Source organism: Scyliorhinus canicula, chromosome 7, assembly GCF_902713615.1.
Source record: "Scyliorhinus canicula chromosome 7, sScyCan1.1, whole genome shotgun sequence".
In the NCBI taxonomy this organism is placed as follows: Eukaryota; Metazoa; Chordata; class Chondrichthyes; order Carcharhiniformes; family Scyliorhinidae; genus Scyliorhinus; species Scyliorhinus canicula.
In genome coordinates this window covers 143,300,077-143,318,760 of record NC_052152.1, presented here as the reverse complement: position 1 = coordinate 143,318,760, position 18,684 = coordinate 143,300,077, and the positions used below count along the sequence as shown (strand labels likewise).

The 18,684-nt window shown below is 42.9% G+C and overlaps 1 protein-coding gene across 2 annotated transcripts in view; it reads right to left on the bottom strand.

The window, feature by feature from the left end:
• Positions 1-18,058, bottom strand: part of LOC119969427 (ankyrin repeat domain-containing protein SOWAHC) — a 184,710-nt gene extending 166,652 nt beyond the window's left edge. For both annotated transcript variants that reach the window (XM_038803057.1, XM_038803058.1), the window contains exons 1-2: positions 17,791-18,058; positions 4,966-5,027 (exon numbers count right to left, since the gene is read on the bottom strand). In XM_038803057.1, coding sequence (XP_038658985.1) covers positions 4,966-5,027; positions 17,791-17,932 — 204 coding nt within the window. In that variant the 5' untranslated portion in view covers positions 17,933-18,058. The remainder of the gene's footprint in view (positions 1-4,965; positions 5,028-17,790) is intronic.
• Positions 18,059-18,684: the final 626 nt, after the last annotated feature.

Here is an 18,684-nt window from a genome sequence, read left to right as displayed (position 1 = left end):
TGCTTACCGGAGACTGCAAAATGTGCTCCAACGCCATTTTTTGCCGTTTTTCGCGGATTTCAGGGATTTTTCTTGCCCACCAGGACTCTCTCTCCAAAACTCGTAAGTAATTTTCTCTTCCCGATTTGGACAGGGTTTCAGCGTTTTGGCTTTGTGAGAAATTCTTGTCATTTCTTCTTTTTGATCTGTACTTTTCATTCGCGATTTCTTGCTCTTTTCGTGATTTTTTAAGTTTTGCATCACTCAGTCTCTGTGCAGTTTGGACTCTGAGCATGTCTTGCTGTTCAAATTTCTCACAGTACTCTTCAAATTTGTTTAGTACCGTTTGTAAGCTGTTTCTGTCTTCACCTTTTGAGTATTTAAATCCATTATAAACTTTCGTAGCTTCATTTCCTTTGATGAGAATTGCTATTTTAATTTCGTCTGAGGCTGCTGCTGCATCATATGCTATGATAGCGAAATCGAACATTTGTTTAAACCTTTCCCAGACACTTCTTACTTTTCCAGTCGTGTCCAGGTGAAGTGGGAATCCAAGGCACATCCTCTCATCAGCAATGTCTTCCCAAGTCGAATGTCCAGCAGGAGATCTCCATGCCATTCTTGGTTGAGATTTCCATGCCATTTTTGTTTTTTTTTGTTTTCTGTATCTGCAGCTGAGTTGTCCTGTCATAAGCGTCTGAAATCACTCCTAGGTACCATGTGTTGTTACTCGTGTCTTAATAAAGCTCGTAGTCTCAAGTGTGGAGAAGATGCTTTATTGTGAGTTCGTTCAGTTTCCAGAGCTCGACCTAGAACGACCTTCCAGTGCTAACTACCAGCTTTGCTTGCTGTGTGTGTCCTGCTTACCAGCCCGCCTGCTGTGAAGTGTGTCTTGTGTATATGTGTTGCTCCAAGTTCTGCCCTCAGTGAAGTGTGTCCTCACTTCCTGTCCTGATCTATTTATATGGCTCTCCCGTGCTCCCTCTAGTGGTTGCTCAGTTGTGTTGCATCTGGTTAACTTGTGATCACCACACATAGTACTTCCGTAAGTCAGCTGGTTTACGCTGACCCGGCTGCCCCTGCCACAATCCGACTCCTCCCGGCATGGGGGACATCCCCCCCCTTACCACCCCTCCTTGACCCCGCTCCAGCGCGGGAAAGGGAGCCATTGCTGACCACGCCCCTTCCTCCCACCCTCCTCCCTCCTCTGCCCCGCGCGCGGGAAACCAGAGGAAAGCCCGCGCTTTCGCCCTGCCACTCCCCACCCCTCCATCTTCAGTTCCACCCCCGTCCCCGATCCCACACCGATAAAAAAAAAACCCCCACAAGAAACACATACCCCCGGCACTCCCCCCCCCCCCCCCCCACCCCGCCCCCCCAACATAACATTATAAATAACAGAAAAAAGAAAAAAACTGGTAGAGAGAAAAAAAGGGGTCCAAAAATACAGCCAAGTGAAAATCCAACCAAAAGAAAGCCACGTGTCCAGCTTAAAGTACCAGAGCGGCAACGACCGCCAAGTATCCCCTGGTTCTAGTTCGAGTCCAGCTTTTCTTCCTGGACAAAGGCCCACGCCTCCTCCGGGGACTCGAAATAGTGGTGCTGGTCCTTATAGGTCACCCACAAGCGCGCTGGCTGCAGCATCCCGAATCTGATTCTCTTGGCATGCAGCACCGCCTTCGTCCGGTTGAACCGGGCCCGCCGCTTTGCCACCTCCGCACTCCAGTCCTGGTAGATCCTCACCGTCGAGTTCTCCCATTTGCTGCTCCTCTCTCTCTTGGCCCACCTCAGCACCCTCTCCCGGTCACTGAGTCGCTGGAACCGAACCAGCACCGCCCTCGGGGGTTCGTTTGCTCTTGGCTTCCTGGCCATTACTCTGTAGGCCTCCTCCAGTTCCAGGGGCGAAGGGACGGCCCCTGCCCCCATCAGTGAGCCCAGCATTTCTGCCACGTACCTCGGGAGGTCCGACCCCTCCAGCCCTTCTGCCAGGCCCAGGATCCTCAGGTTTTTCCGCCTCATGCGGGTATCCATCTCCTCCAGTTGGTTTTGCCATTTCAGGTGGAGTGCCTCGTGCACCTCCACCTTTCCCACGAGGACCGTGGCCTCCTCCTCCCTCACAGCCATCTCCTGCTGCAGCTCCCGAATTGACGCCTCTTGGGTCGCCTGGGCTCCCATCAGCCTGGTGGTCGCCGCGTTCATCGACTCCAGCAACTCCACTTTCAGCTCCGTGAAGAAGCGCAGGAGAACGGCCTGCTGCTCCTCCGCCCATTTCCTCCAGTCCTCGGGTGCGCCGCCGGCCGCCATTTTGGGTTTCTTCCCCCGCTTTTTTCGGGGAGCTGCTGCCGCTTTTTTTTCTGCCCCACTTCGGGTGACGACCATAAGTTTTGCAGGGTTCTCCTCTGGGAACCTTCCCCCACCGGGAATCGTCGTTCCAGCGCCGTTAGGGGCCCTCCAATCGGCCCGAAAACACCTTCCTCGCAGGAGCAGCCAAACGTGCGACTTAGCTGGTCATAGCCGCAACCGGAAGTCTCATGTGCCCAGTCTTAATAAATGAAATCACAATGTGTTTATCCAATTCCTTATGAGCGTTTATTTGCCGTTATATCATGATAACAACACATTAACTCCCACAAACAGCAATGTGGAAATGATCTTCTTGGGGTTTCTGGAAGAGATGGCATTGTTGAAGATATCCTGACGACAATTGAATAGACAAGGGTCGCACTGAACTGCACGACAGAACAGAAGCGCTGGAAGTGGATTGTGTGGTACACCATTCCAAAGACTGCAGAGAAGTCAGGGAGGAATATTTACCACAATCCCAGAGGATAACATGTGGGGCTTTGAATGGGTTGTGCAGGTGCTGTAACAGGGACAACCTGATTGGAGAATTCCCCACATGCAGTTGCTGGAAAGATAGGCATAGATTTGGGACTGGAGAGAAAACAGAGGTTAGATATGGAATGATAATCTGGAAAGAATGAGGAATGCAGGATAGGTTAACCATGGAGGAGTACAATGTCAACAGTTTTAAAAGGTTGGGGAAGGTTGCAGCTCAGTACCTCTGACGAAGGAATAATTTAAAATGTCAGTTGGGGATTGGGCTCAGGATGAGAAAGTGAGAAATCAGTAGTTTTGTGGGAACGGGGCTCAGGGGAAAGGAGGTGGGTCTCATGGATTAAATGAGCAAGGAAAGGGCAGAAAGAGAAACTCAAAAAATACAGTGGATCAGAGTAGGCAGGGAGTGCCTGATGAAGGTATGGTTTGATGGGAAAGGATGAGGGGAAGGGGCACTAAAGCAGCTGAAATTAGGAGATCAAACAGGAAAACGCAGAGTGCCCTCAAAAGAGGAACACAGTTCTGTTACAATGGGCAGAACACGGCTGTTTAACATGGTATACTTCTTGTATTCACCTCTTTACTTATACTTTGTCTCTTAGTCATGTAGTATGAGTTGGCAGTCAAGAAAGACAAAATTCCCTGTACCAAAGCGTCAAAAAATTCCAGATGGATTATACAGATGGATTATAACAGACCTCCACTACTTGTAGCCGGTGATTTCGCTCATGAGCAATTTTCCCCGAATTCAGCACTTGATAAAGATAGCTGAAATAATTCAAACTAAAACAAAAATGCTGAAAAACACAGCGGGTCCGCCAGTACCTGAACAAGAACAGGTAGGCTCGTGCTTTGGATGCCTATATATCCAAATATCACTAACTTTATTACAAATAATAATGATTCAACAAGGGATTTAATTTGTTTTATTTGAAGCTGATCGACTGTAGGTACCAATTAATAATAACAATCTTTATTTATGTCACAAGTAGGCTTACATTAATACAGAATTAACTGAATAGGTAAAGAAGCTCTCTCTTTACATTGGTCAAAATAAACACAGAATGTACTATAAATTTTGAAATTGGCATTTATAATCAGTCAAATTTGCTTTGATAACTCTCCTGTGAAGCACCCTGCAATAAAAATGCAGGTCGTAATTGTGGTGCTGGTTGCTGGAAGAGCTTAGAGATAAAGATGGACAGGGAAATGGAAGCATTTGAAAAGCAGAATGAGAAGTATTAAATAGTGGCATTATCAGACCAGCTTCCAATCTAGGTCAGCGAGCACAGGGGTGATGGGTGAAAATGCTTGGTGAGTTAATAGGAGGACAGTAAAGCTTTGGATAAGCTCGCTGATGAAGGTGAGAGTTGGGAGACTGGTCAAGAGAGCAATGGTCAAGTCAAATGTAGAGGTAACAAAAGGCATGAATCTCCTGCACTTACTATCAAGTGTGCCAAGATTAGCCAATTTAGCAGAGAGGAATCAAATTTTGGTTTGCATCATAATAATCTTTATTAGTGTCACAAGCAGGCTTACATTAGCACTGCAATTAAGTTACTGTGAAAATCCCCTGGTTGCCACATTCCGACACCTGTTCGGGCACACTGATGGAGAATTCAGAATGTCCAATTTACCTAACAAGCATGTCTTTCAGGATTCAAGGGAGGAAACAGGAGTACCCGGAGGAAACCCACGCAGACACTGGGAGAACATGCAGACTCCACAGACAGTGACCAAGCCGGGAATTGAACGCAGGTCCCTGGCACGGTGAAGCAACAGTGCTAACCACTGTGTCGCCCCAAGTCATTTACACACTATCAAATCAGCTATCAGAAGATATCAGTACAGTATTTTAATAGCCCAATAGCCTTCATCTTCAGCCCTACTGAAATGAACTTCTTTGACACAGTATCTGCTGGTTTATGCTTAGCATCTTTTTGGCTGCAAGCTCTTGCAACTATGCAAAATAATGCACACATTCAACATTTTTTATGAATTGATTGTACTGATGATGTGTAGTCAGTCAGCTGGGTGTAACAAAAAATTGGTTCAGTTAGAAAGCACAAGCAGACTGCAGATGTGTGAAAGAGGGAAAGGGCAAGAGATCGATATTTGAACAAATAATTAAATCTAATCAATACTTACATCTTCCTGCTTAACCAGTGCAATCTTGTTGACAATATCTTTGAAGACATCGCGATATTTAGCTGCAGGAAAATAGAATTTATTTTAGTACTGTTTACACTCCAACCTTAAACATAACAATTATGTTAAATAAGATTGCAGAAATAGTAAAACAAGATGCTGTATGGACTTCATGCAATAGATCAAAGAGGGTTATCAATGTCTTATCATTTGCCTGCAGCTTCCATGTTAACTATCCTAATCTGACAATTTTTGCCATAGGAGTTAGCAGATCACATCTGATGCTATTTAAAATACATTTAAAGCTATTCACCCCAAACAACAGAATTCTTAATAACTCTTTAAAGCGTCATACAGACACAACACATTAACTCTGTCTCTCTCCAGAGATGCTGCCAGACCCCCTGAGTCTTTCCAGCATTCTTCGTTTTGAGTTCAGTTTTCTAGCATCTGCAGTATTTGCGTTTGTTTTAGAATTCTCAATACAATGGAAAAACCTGAGGCCGCAGATACATAGAACTTAAAAAGTACTGATTCAAAGCCTATAAAGGGGAAATTAAAGACAAGATTTTATAATTAGGGGCACAGAGTATAAATTCAGTGAGCTGAATTTGCTCAGGATAGTGATTCAGCCACAAATTGAGTTATTAAATGCAGTTCTGGTACTCAATTATATAAAAAATATCATGCTCTGAAAATAAGATCATCTAAAGTATTGCTCTTAATTCTCATTCTTTTAGCTCTCATTTTTGAATTAGCACTCTTCCATTGTAAGTATGTAAACTCATACACAATAATTAAACTTTTTAAACTTGAGGATCCAGCTTTCTGGCTCACTTTCCCACAATATGCCATCTCCCGCCAGGGATGTCAACCTTCAAACAAATATTAACAATCCACCCCATATAAACATAGAACAACAAATATGTACTGATGTATTTGAATCTTGTAACTGTCATAAATGCTGTGATCGTGACCATTTATGTTGTATGTGAATGGCATGAAAATAAATGTTAGCAAGAATAAAGTTATAAAAAAAAGGACTCAAAGAAGTAAACTGGGATTTTTCCACTCGAGCAAGATGTTTATGGGATAATGACTCCAAGACAAAATAAATTTATACACCAATGTGAATCATCGGACCTCCTGCAACGTATGTAAAACAAATAATTTGATGACTGCATACAACGTCTAAATGGTAAAAGGATGAGGGCTCATGAAGTAAACAAAGAAGTGAGAACAAATTCTCATTACGAGAGCTGAGGGCCTGAACATATTTTGGCACCACCCAGGTTTCATAGTTAATTCACTGACACTCAATGATGCAGTTATAGGGGTTTTGTTTCAGACTGTAGTCGTGCATAGCAGCAGTATATCAATAGTTTTGAAAGACTGCGACTGAAGACCATCCAAATTAATGCAAAATTCAATTGGTAGGATGCTGGTCTGAGTGAATGGGTCATCAACTCAAAAGCCATTAAGGGCGGCATGTGGCGCAGTGGATAGCACTGTCCATTGTAGCCACCTGGGGTGGCCACGTCCCAATTCAAAATGGACACTCGCAAGGAGTGCAGGGAAAAACGGACAACACCAGAGAAAACAAGCAGGTGCAAGGTTTCCTGTGTATTAAGATTTGCAGAACCCAGACAGAACTGAAACCAATAGCCGTTAACATATTAATGAGCTATCTCCAGGGACAAAAAGAAACATTGAAACAATCGGGACCAAGACAGACTCCCCGGCGTCAGTGGGGGCTAAAACAAAGGCAGGCCAACGGCCACATAGGGCCCGCCCAACGATCAGGGAACGCCTCCGGTATTGGAGAAAATCGATAGGAACGATTGGGACATGATCCAATTAATTGGGACCAAGTCTGGGGTCCGCCCAGAAGGGCGCGAAACCCCTTGGGGTATAAAGCAGAGTCCCCAAGTTCAGTTCGCTCTCTTGGCCTTGGCTCTCAGTGAGGAGAGACCTGCCTAACAGCTGCATCAACCAAGTTAGTCTAAGGTCAACGCACGCTACGAGATAGACGCTCCTAGCTACTATTCCGTACCAGTTCGAAGCCAGCAGTATCAGAACCGGACAACGGCCATTCTTCCTCTGACCTGGTGGGCCATTCGAAGCTAAGTATAGGCTTCTAGTAGCAGATGTAGTTTAGCAAATAGACCGTTTATGCATGAGTAGTAATTGACTGTGTGTATAATAAATGTGTATTGATTTCAAACTTACTAACTGGTGTATTGAGTTATTGGTCAGTACTTGGCTTTGAACCCTGCGGTGGTATCAGAAAGATACCTGGCGACTCTTGAGCAAAGGTAATTAAAACAGAGCAAATTAAGGGAAAGCATAACGAGCAACACCGTGTGGAGTTTGCACATTCTCCCCATGTCTGCGTGGGTTTCACCCCCACAACCGAAAGATGTGCAGGTTAGGTGGATTGGACACACTAAATTGCCCCTTAATTGGAAACAAAAAAAATAATTGTGTACTCTAAATTTATAAAAACAAAACTCAAATGCCATATGTAGGTGTCAGTACAAAATCTAAGCTTCCATTTTAGTACTGCATGAGAAAGCCGAATTCCAGTTGAGACATTAACTGTTCTGTTTAGATAAGGCAGTGCACTCCTCTGGTGCCCTGGTCAAGATTTCTCTATCAACAAATAACAAATAAAAAAAACTATTCATTCATTCAGTTGCTGTTTGTGGAACCTTGATACGTGCAAACTGGCAACCACACCCATCGAAGAAATAACAAGACACTACTTCATATATTCATTGACTGTAAAGTGCTACGGAATGCCTGGATTATATAAATGAAAATTGTTTTAGTTCAAACCTTAGGACAGTTCCATATTCCAATGCAAAATGGCAGATCATATTTATTTGCCTGTAAACATATTCATAAATAGTTCATAAATCAGCACAGTAGCATAGTGGTTAGCACATTTTCTCCACAATTCCAGTGCCCCAGGTTCCATTCCCGGGTGGGTCTCTGTCTGTGTGGAGTCTGCACGTGCTCCCCGTGTGCTCCGGTTTCCTCCCATAGTCAAAAGATGTGCGGGTTAGGTGGATTGGCCATGCTAAATTGCCCTTAGTGTCCAAAAAGGTTAGGTGGGGTTTACTGGGTTCCAGGGATAGAGTAGATACGTGGGTTTGAGTAGGGTGCGCTTTGTAAGGGCCAGTGCAGACTCGATGGACTGAATGGCCTCCGTCTGCACGGTAAATTCTATGATCAAAAATTAGATCATGCTCCCTTCAAACAAAAGATGATATCTGTCTGGAAGAACCCAACAGACATTTAAGGACATTCAAAATATAGAAGGATGCTACAGTGACAGATTTGGTAAACTAAATTAAGAATATTCCACCTCCACTTTTCTAATACGTTGATGTAAAATTATTATTTTTTAAAAATCAAACCAGCTTTTTATTATTCCAGAATTTTCCAAAAAATCTAAACGAATGAATATGAAAAAAAAGCATGAACTTGGCTAATGACCTTTTTTTGCACATATTTTACAACTTTAAGCTTTCTCCCTTATCCCCCCACCCCTTTCTGTTCTCCCCCAGCATCCCACTATGTTGATGTAAAATTAGGCAAAATCTCTTGTGCCTCTAAAATTGGGCTCGATATCATAAAGGGGACTTTGTGAAATTTTAATGCGGTTGGAAATGCACATTGCCGACAACATAAGCTGACTAACATTTCAGCATTTGCAATGTATTGCTGACAAAACCCTTCACCTGGCTCACAATCAAAAATACGCAATCAAATTTGTATCTAGATCGGTCAAAACATTGAATGGCTGAAACACAGATAAAGCATATCTGGCAGTCATTTAATATTTTACAAGAGGGAATTCATCCTAGATCTGAGATACTGGGGGTTTTCAGAATATAAGCAAGCCGAACAGGGCTAAATTCCAATATTTATCAAATCTGAATAATCTGTTCTTCCAGACAGATATCATCTTTTGTTTGAAGGGAGCATGATCTAATTTTTGAATAATAAAATGTAATTCTTCTAAGATCTTCTCACAAAAAATGACGATCTCGCTCATTATTCAAAAGACAGTCATCTTTTCAACCATTATACATTAACTCTTGCTTAGCACCTGCTCATGCATCATGGTTACCTGGAAACAGAAGCAAACAAATAAACTGAAAATGAACCCATCCACTTAGCACATCATTGCAATGCCCCTTTGCACGTCTGTTAATGGGTAAGATAACTGTGCTAATAACAAGGATATGAAAATGGCTTGGTGATTAGAGACATGATGTCTATTGTCAGGAAATTACTGGAGCCAATGATTAAGGCAAAGATGACTGAACACCATGAAACTTTTCAGAGAGCCAGCATAAATTTATAAAGGATAGGCCACGCCTAACAAACCTAATCACATTTATTGAAAAGGCAACTAAAGTGCTGGACAAGGCAACATATGCGGATGTTATTGACATGAACCTCCAGAGGCATTTGATCAAGTCCCTCAACTCCAAGCTAGTTGAAGCTCGTGGAATTGAGGGCAAGTAGCTGACCTTGGTTAGGAAATTGGCTGAGTGGGAGGAAACAGAGAACAGATAGTGGCCATATACTTTAATTCACAGAATGTGACTAGCAGCATCCCACAGGAATCTCCATGAGAGCCTCAACTATTCACTGCATTTATTAATGGCTTGTATGACAGGATACAGAGCCACATGTCCAAGTTGCCAATGACGCAAAGTTGGGTAGCAATGATAGGAGTGTAATGAAATGAAAAATGAAATGAAAATCGCTTATTGTCACGAGTAGGCTTCAATTAAGTTACTGTGAAAAGCCCCGAGTGTAGATGGAAACATAAAATTACAAAGATATTACTGCAGCAAATAAATATTGGAATTTAGCCCTGTTCGGCTTGCTTATATTCTGGGCAAAACCGTGTCAAATAGATCTGGGCAAGTGTTAAGATCATCCACTTTAGACAAAAAGATAGATCAAGAGTACTTCCTAAACAGTGAAAAGTTAGGAACAGTGAAGGATTAAAGTAGCTTTTGTGCCCATGTATGTAGATCATTAAAAGAGCTACAGGAAATAACCAAAAAGACTAAGGTGTTGCTGTTCTTTATATTTAGAAGACAAAAGGGTGGAACTGCGAGGAGAAACCTGGAGTGCTGTGAGCAGTTTAAAGAACAATACATTGACCTTGGAAGAGTTACAGCTTAGATTTACTAGAATGGTACCTGGGCTTAATTGTTAAACTATGAGGAGAGATTACATAAACTAGGGTTGTATCCCCTGAGAGCAATTCTGGGCACATTAGCCAAGGAAGGTTATATTGGCCTTGCAGGGAGTGCGGTATGCATTTACTCGAATGATACCTGGGCTCCAAGGGTTAAATTACAGAGACTCCACAAAGCCAATAGGATAATTTGATTGGCTGTCAAGGTTTGTTTTAGTTCATTTATGGCAAGTGGATGTCACTGGTTCCCTTTCGACGGTGGTAACTGATCATTTCTCTCTATATGCTATTTCAGCTGGTTGAGGAATCTAGTATTCAGGTATATAGCCTCAAAGCTAGAGTCAGGGCTTTCAGGGGTGAAGCTAGGCAATACTTTTACAAAGGGTGGTAGAAAAATGGCGTACTCTTCCATAAATGCCAGTTGATGGTTCAATGGTTAATTTCTTGTTTTTAAAAAATATTTTTAGTAAACATTTTTTGTCTATATAAAACAAATAAACACCCAAAAAGAAAAAAACACCCCCCAACCCTCTTGCACCCCCTCCCCACAACATCTGACAGTGACCAGTTCCTTGAAATACATGACAAATTGCTGCCATCTTATATAATACCTCCCAATCAAGCCTACCAGATACATTTAATTTTCTCAAGGTACAAAAACATTACGAGATACGCCAGCCACGCTGAGGCACTGGTTGGAGAAGCTGACCTCCAGTCCAACAGAACCCGCCTGCCAGCAGCGAGGCGAACACAGTCCGACATAATGGTCAATTTCAAATATGAGATTGATAGGGTTTTGTTAATTAAAGGTATTAAGCAATTTGAAGCAAAGATGGGCATAAAGAGTTAGGTAACAGATCCTACATGATCTCATGGAATGGTGGGACAGACTCGAGGCTAATGGACTATTCCTATTCTTATCAAACTGGATTGCAAAAAAAGCTCAGTCTTGGGCATCAATCGGAGTGCTACAACACCGGAGCATGCTGTTACTTGGTGGGTTTACAACCAAGCTATTTCCTTGCTGTTTCAACTGTGTCAAATGGTATCCCCATGAGAGGAAAGTGAATAATGATATATAATGTGTGACATCTAATGCCGTACATACAGACTTTGTAGTTATTTTAAAGATGATTTTATTAGTAATCGGAGAACAAGTTGTCTATCTATACTTTAGCCAGGAAATACTGTACTGGGGATGGGCAAAGCAATGACATTTTGCACTGAACTAAATCTTGATAAGTTACCACAATCTTAATTGATTCAATAAAGGTAAACTCTCACTATTTGTTTTTCCTGTGGCAGCATTCAAGAGTCTTGCACAACAGCATGCACTCACATTTTTGCCAATTTTTCTGGAAATTTATCTGTCTCTGATAATATTGCCATGAAAACATCTACATCTGGCATAGGAATGTATATCAGGGAGAGCTCCATAAAATATTGAAGATTTTTGAATAATAATAATCTTTATTGTCACAGCAGGCTTACATTAACACTGCAATGAAGTTACTGTGAAAAGCCCCTAGTCGCCACACTCCGGCGCCTGTTCGAGTAGACGGAGGGAGAATTCAGAATGTCCAAATTACCTAATGGCACGTCTTTCGGGACTTGTGGGAGGAAACTGGAGCACCCGGAGGAAATACATGCAGACACGGGAAGAATGTGCAGACTCCACACAGACAGCGATCCAAGCCGGGAATCGAACCTGGGACCCTGGCGCTGTGAAGCCATAGTGCTAACCACTATGCTACCGTGCTATCCATATAAGTAACGGTCATGCGTGTATTGAAATGCTGAATGCATAGCTTTCAATAAATTTATGTACACAAATAAACACAGCTTAACTGATGAGCTATATTAAAGGCTTTCATTTTGTCTAGTGCTTCAAAACTAGAGCAACTGTGCTATTATGTCAACACATCATTTTAGCAGCTGCACTCAATTTATTAACTTTGAGAAATAAGTCTTACTAAATGTTGATTGTAAGCAGAAGGCTGTTCAGTCACAACTTCAAAACAGTGGTTCCAGCGATATCAGTGTGAGCCAAGAGGAATGCAGTAAATCCTTGGAAAATGTAAACAGATTGCAGCCCGCCCACCGTAGATTGAAATACGATGTCAGACCAAATAAAACTCAGTTTCAGCTCCCAGTCCTGTGCTGGTTTAGGTATTTAACTGGGGCAGCAGTCAGTGCTTTAAGAATTCCAACATAGAGATGGTACCGAGAAATTAAAATCAAGTTGCCTTTTACGAATACAAATTCTAAAAGACCTATTGCCAGTTTATTAGCCAAATAGACAGCATCGTTCGACGGTGTTATTTCATGTTTCAAAACAGATATCATGTGACTTAAGAAATACTGCAACCAGCTGTTCTACCTTAAAGGACACCAACTGCAGCTTTCCCATGCACCCCCCCCCCCCCCCCCCACCACCACCCCACCCCACCCCAGATTAAGATTTAATTTCAAGCAACAGGTTTTACCTCCATTTGGGGAGTATTGTCACAAAATAAATTTATAGTACCCAATTCTTTTTTCTAATTTAGGATGACAATCCTGGTGGATTGTCCAGCACACCTTTGGGTTGTGGGGGTGAGACCCAAGCAGACACTGGGAGAACATGCAAACTCGACACAGACAGTGACCCGTGGCATTGTCATAAAACACCCTTGGACTACCAAACACGTGTACAGTGCAATACTGTAAGGAATACACATGTACAGTTATACAACTGTTACATATACCACAGATGCAAAGATTAAGATTCAATTTTTTAAAAAATCAAGATTGAAATCAATGTTTTAGATTATTCCAGCAAATAGTAATTATCTTTATTAAATAAATCTAATCACTTTCTGCATAATGTTACACATAGCTGGTCTGAGGTGTAGGGCAGGTTGTGATGTTCATTTGCTTAACCAGACCCATTCCTCGAGGCCATTGTTCAAATATTTTCTGTGAAGCGATTTTATATGGTAAGACCAAACCATTCGAGCCATTTGTCAACTCCTGAGGCCAATGAGAAACCAGTTGTAACTGCTTGTAAATTTCTGACTCCACATCAGAAAAAAACATCTTGCAGTGACTGCCTTTCATACTTTTGGTTTACATTTACAACCTGGTGTAGATTATCTTGAGTGATACCTGAGGTTACCCAAATTTACTTTGCTGATGTCTTATGGTATTGCTGAGTGAATCTGAGATTTTATAAGAGGTTTTTGGTCAAGTAGCAGTATTAGTAACCGATTTATCAGCACAGGGACATGGAAATAGGCCCACGTCAGAACTGTACCAGGGTAGAATTTAAGGGTTCGTTGCCACTTTAAAGCAGATCCAAATACCAAGTATCACTGTGAAACGACTCCAGAGTTCAGGAGCACTGAGCAGCGAGGTTGTGGGAGAACGGAGGCATAACGTGAAACAGAGATCAGTGGTAGCCAGAAACCAAATCCTAGGGTCTTAGAGAATCAGGGAAAGTTATGAAATCAGGGAGTGCTTAAATGGCTGTCCCAAACTGGAGAATGCGAAAGGGATTCCGATTTCTTGGCTGCCATAAGAATTGCAGCCAACAGGTTATGGTTAGGCCCAGCAGAAACCATACAGAGAACAAATATCAGTTTTGTAAAGTGTCTTAACCATCTAAGTCAGGCATGCTTTTGATTCAAGAGGGAGTTGAGCACCTTATAGTGCCAAAACTCTAATCCGGTGGAATAAGATTATTTTCAAATCATCTCATTAGTCCATTAATGAATGGCCCTTTGCTCCCGCCTGTCGGAACATTACCCTGCAGCTGTGATCTTCTGCCACTTCCTGAGAGTCAGCATCGCTGTGTTGCATGATTTGTTCAGGCCAAGTATTGAAATGAACCAATCCCTGTGATTTGTAGCCAACCATAATACTTTGCCGTATCTCTTGGAGAGCACAGATGACAAAATTTCAGACCCAGTTTACAATACACAAAGTGCTTTCAAGTTTATTTTTGAACATTTGCACATTTTTATTGTGTGAGATGAAAATTTTATTTGCAGCCAAAATAAAGTGCGATCATGACTGACATGGGGAACAGCGAATCAGAAGGAACTCTAATTCCAATTCATCTTGAGGTTGTTGTAGAGCTAGGTTTAATATATGTGGGGAAAAAACAATTAATCATACTGCATATAGTCATAATTCACATATATTTGGAAACTATCATTACTTGCTCTGGAGAAAATATATCCACCTGAACCCTAGCCTCGCGTCTTGTTGAGGCTGCGAACTTTAAACTTCATTGTAGGTACAAGATGATTAATCGGATACATTCGATCATGTTGTTATTAAACACTATCTTTAGATGCTTTTACTTTGGGCATTACTAAGAGGGAAAAAATGGGTTAAATTGTACAATTTCTTCACCACCTCCTTTCTCACAGTTTAGTTCTCTTGACTTGTAATTAAGAAATAGCTGTGTTCCTAAATCTTTAGTGGTTTCACATTGGCGAGTTTATAGCCATTAGCCATCCTAAACATTTTTTCATGGCTATATTCCCTGCCCCTCAGTTTGGATTTGCTTTTTCACTTTCAGAAAATCAACAAACTGACAGAAAAATGTGGTATAACAGGAAAGAAGCTTAAGTAGAAGACCTTTGCAGATATATCATCAGGAATAATATATGGTAATGTGTATCACAGTCTCAAAATATTCTATGGAGACATGTTGCACATCTATAAGTAAACTTCAAAATGATGTGATGACTTATCTCAATCTCAACAATCATCATCCTGGCACAACTTCCTAATGTTACAATGCATTACCCATCTATTATTTCAAACTACATTCACAATTTTACCAGCATTGCAATCTCATATGCTTACTATTTTCCAACACGTTCCAGATCTTCAATATGCTTCAACGGGTATCAAACTCTCATGCTTTCCCTTCATGGAAAATTGCAAAAGCTAAATTGTGAATGGATGTTGAGGAAAGCCATGCACAACTATCTCCCAAGAACTGCACTAAATAACAGGGCCACCTGTACAAACATTAAATAAGCTATGCTATAAAATATTTTTTTAAATGTAAATGCTTGACTTTGACTGTGTGAGATACTAATCATGGCATTTATTTGGCACATCACTCCGAGAATTTCCTTTTCCAAATACTACACTACAAATGAATCCAGGAATCAAATCTTCTGAGAAAAGGCTTAATTGGAATAGGAAGGGCAGGGCACTGAATATTACATTTCAGAGTTAGAAACATTGTTTGTTGAAACCTAGTCCAGCTAATTCCATGGAAGACTACACATCTTGATATGAATATTTGACTATGACAGAGATCGATATACTTATGCTCAATCTTATAAAATTGCCACATCAAAGCTACCTTGGAGTACATAGTTCCACAACCAATAGCCATGGGCCCAGTAACACATGCATATCTAGCCTGAGTATCTAAAGACCATTTAGCTGTGATGGCCATACTGCTGAGCCCAATTTGGCTCACACTCAGCCAGTCATCAACAGATAGAAATCAAGACCAGAAAACTCTAGCTGATTTTATTTCAGGAAACAATAAGGTCAATTATCTTGCACAACTAAATATAGTTTAGGGCAGCATGGTAGCACAGTTGCTTCACAGCTCCAGGGTCCCAGGTTCGATTCCCAGCTTGGGTCACTGTCTTGTGCGGAGTCTGCACGTTCTCCCCATCTGTGTGGGTTTCCTCCGGGTGCTGCAGTTTCCTCCCACAGTCCAAAGATGTGCAGATTAGGTGGATTGGCCATGATAACATGCCCAAGTGTCCAGAAATGTTAGGTGGGGTTAGTGGGTTACAGGGATAGGGTGGAGGCATGGCCTTAAGTGGGGTGCTCTTTCCAAGGGCCAGTGCAGACTTGATGGGCCAAATGGCCTCCTCTGCACTGTAAATTCTTTTTTTTTTTCTTCTTTTTTTTTTATAAATTTAGATTAGCCAATTATTTTTTCCAATTAAGGGGCAATTTAGCGTGGCCAATCCACCTACTCTGCACATTTTTGGGATGTGGGGGCGAAACCCACGCAGACACGGGGAGAACGTGCAAACTCCACACGGACAGTGACCCAGAGCCAGGATCGAACCTGGGACCTCAGCGCCGTGAGGCGGTTGTGCTAACCACTAGGCCACCGTGCTGCCCCTGCACTGTAAATTCTAAGATTAGTCTTTGATAGTTGTCTTCAAGATCAAGGGGCTTTACGACCAAGAAATGGAATTATCTATTTTGAAGTATATATTACTGTGCTCATGCCTGCGCTTTGTAAACAGAACTGTCATTCTCAACTCTCCCAATGTCCAGCAATTATTTTCTCTACAGGTGCTGATATAATTTCCTTTTCAAAGCCAATATTGTATCCAATCCACTTCTACTGCACTCCCAGATAGTGCATTCTACATCCCAATAACGTTATGCATAAACTAAAAGTTGCTCCCTCATGTCATCATTGCTTCTTTTGCCAATCACTTTAAATCAGCATCCTCTGGTTCTTCTGAGATCATAGAATTTACAGTGCAGAAGGAGGCCATTCGGCCCATCAAGTCAGCACCGCTCCTGGAAAGAGCACCCTACCCAAGGTTAACACCTCCACCCCATCCCCATAACCCAGTAACCCCACCCAACACTAAGGGCAATTTTGGACACTAAGGGCAATTTATCATGGCCAATCCACCTAACCTGCACATCTTTGGACTGTGGGAGGAAACCAGAGCACCCGGAGGAAACCCACGCACACACGGGGAGGATGTGCAGACTCCGCACAGACAGTGACCCAAGCCGGAATCGAACCTGGGACCTTGGAGCTGTGAAGCGATTGTGCTATCCACAATGCTACCGTGCTGCCCTGTTAACTCTTTTGCCAATGGGATGAGCTCCTACCTACTCCGCCTAGACCTGTCATGATTTGGAGGCTTTACTCATCCAGCACCATTTTTCCTCCCCAGAGAGTCAAATTGTCAATTGTTGCAGCTACTCCAGCCAAGACAAACAAGGAACAAAGAAAATTACAGCACAGGAACAGGCCCTTTGGCCCTCCCAGCCTGCACCAATCCAGATCCTTTATCTAAACCCGTTGCCTATTTTCCAAGGTCTACTTCTCTCTGTACCCCACCCGTTCATATATCTGTCCAGATGCATCTTAAATGATGCTATCGTACCCGCCTCTACCACCTCCGCTGGCAAAGCATTCCAGGCACCCACCACCCTCTGCGTAAAAAACTTTCCACGCACATCTCCCTTAAACTTTTCCCCTCTCACCTTGAAATTGTGACCCCCTTGTAATTGACACCCCCACTCTTGGAAGACTGTCACAGTGTCTCTCTCAAAAGAGTGCAGGGTATTCTGGAGATCCTAATGAGTCCATAAGTAAACAAGCCGTGCTCTCACTTGCTTTCCATTGCGTCTATTTCTTAACTCACCTGGATGTTCCCCCTCCCCAGCAAACCCTCCCCCTCCCATTGTTTACCAACCTCGTGCGCTCCCCCAATGATTGACAGCTGGGCTGACCATTCACACAGGCAGAACTGCCGCACGCATTAGGGGCACCGCCAGCCACCCAGGTGGCTTCTCCCGGTGGCCGCTCGCCTCACCTTTGAGCTGCGGCTCCGGGGCGTTGATAAATTTTTTAAACCTCTCCACCAGCTCCTTGTTTTTCACTCGGCCGCCTTTCTTCGCTAAAAAGTCGATCAGGGCATCTTCCCGCAGGTCCTCTGCCGTGCCGCATTCCGCCATGACTCTGCGTGCGGGCGAAGAGGTGCTTTGGCAGGGCTCTCGAATAACGGACTCCGAAGATAGCCTCGCGCCGCCCGCCTCCTACTTCAAATTGCAGCTGGCTGGGCTTCAGCTGCGCATGCGCGACGCCCGGCCACACACCCCTCCCAACGCGCTTGCGCAAGAACCCGTCTCTCTTTCTCCCCACTCCCCAATTCCTTTTCATTCCATTGGATGAGAGTCCTCGAGCGTTGACATGGTTAAGTTAAAGGTGACCGACATGAAATCCAGGAGATCAACGCGCAGCATAATAAATCAGGAACTTTGAGTCATTATACATGGACTATGCAGGACAATAACAGGCCATTCAGCCTAATTAGTCTGTGCTGGTATTCATAATGCACATGTGTCCCCGACTCCCTTTCCATCTACCTCGTCTCAGCCTTTCAGCATATCTTTCTATTCCTTTTTCTCATGTACTCGTCTAGTTTTCTACAAAAAGCATTTCAGCCTCTTGAATCAACCACCTCCTGTGGTATCTGTTCCACATCCTGAGCATTCCTTACAACACCATGTTAAAGTCCAACAGGTTTGTTTCAAATCAGCACTGCTCCTTCTTCAGGTGAAGGAGCAGTGCTCTGAAAGCTAGTGATTTGAAACAAACCTGTTGGACTTTAACCTGGTGTTGTAAGACTTCTTACTGCGCTCATCCCAGTCCAATGCCGGCATCTCCACATCATTAGCATTCCTTAAAAGTGATGACATTTTTTAAA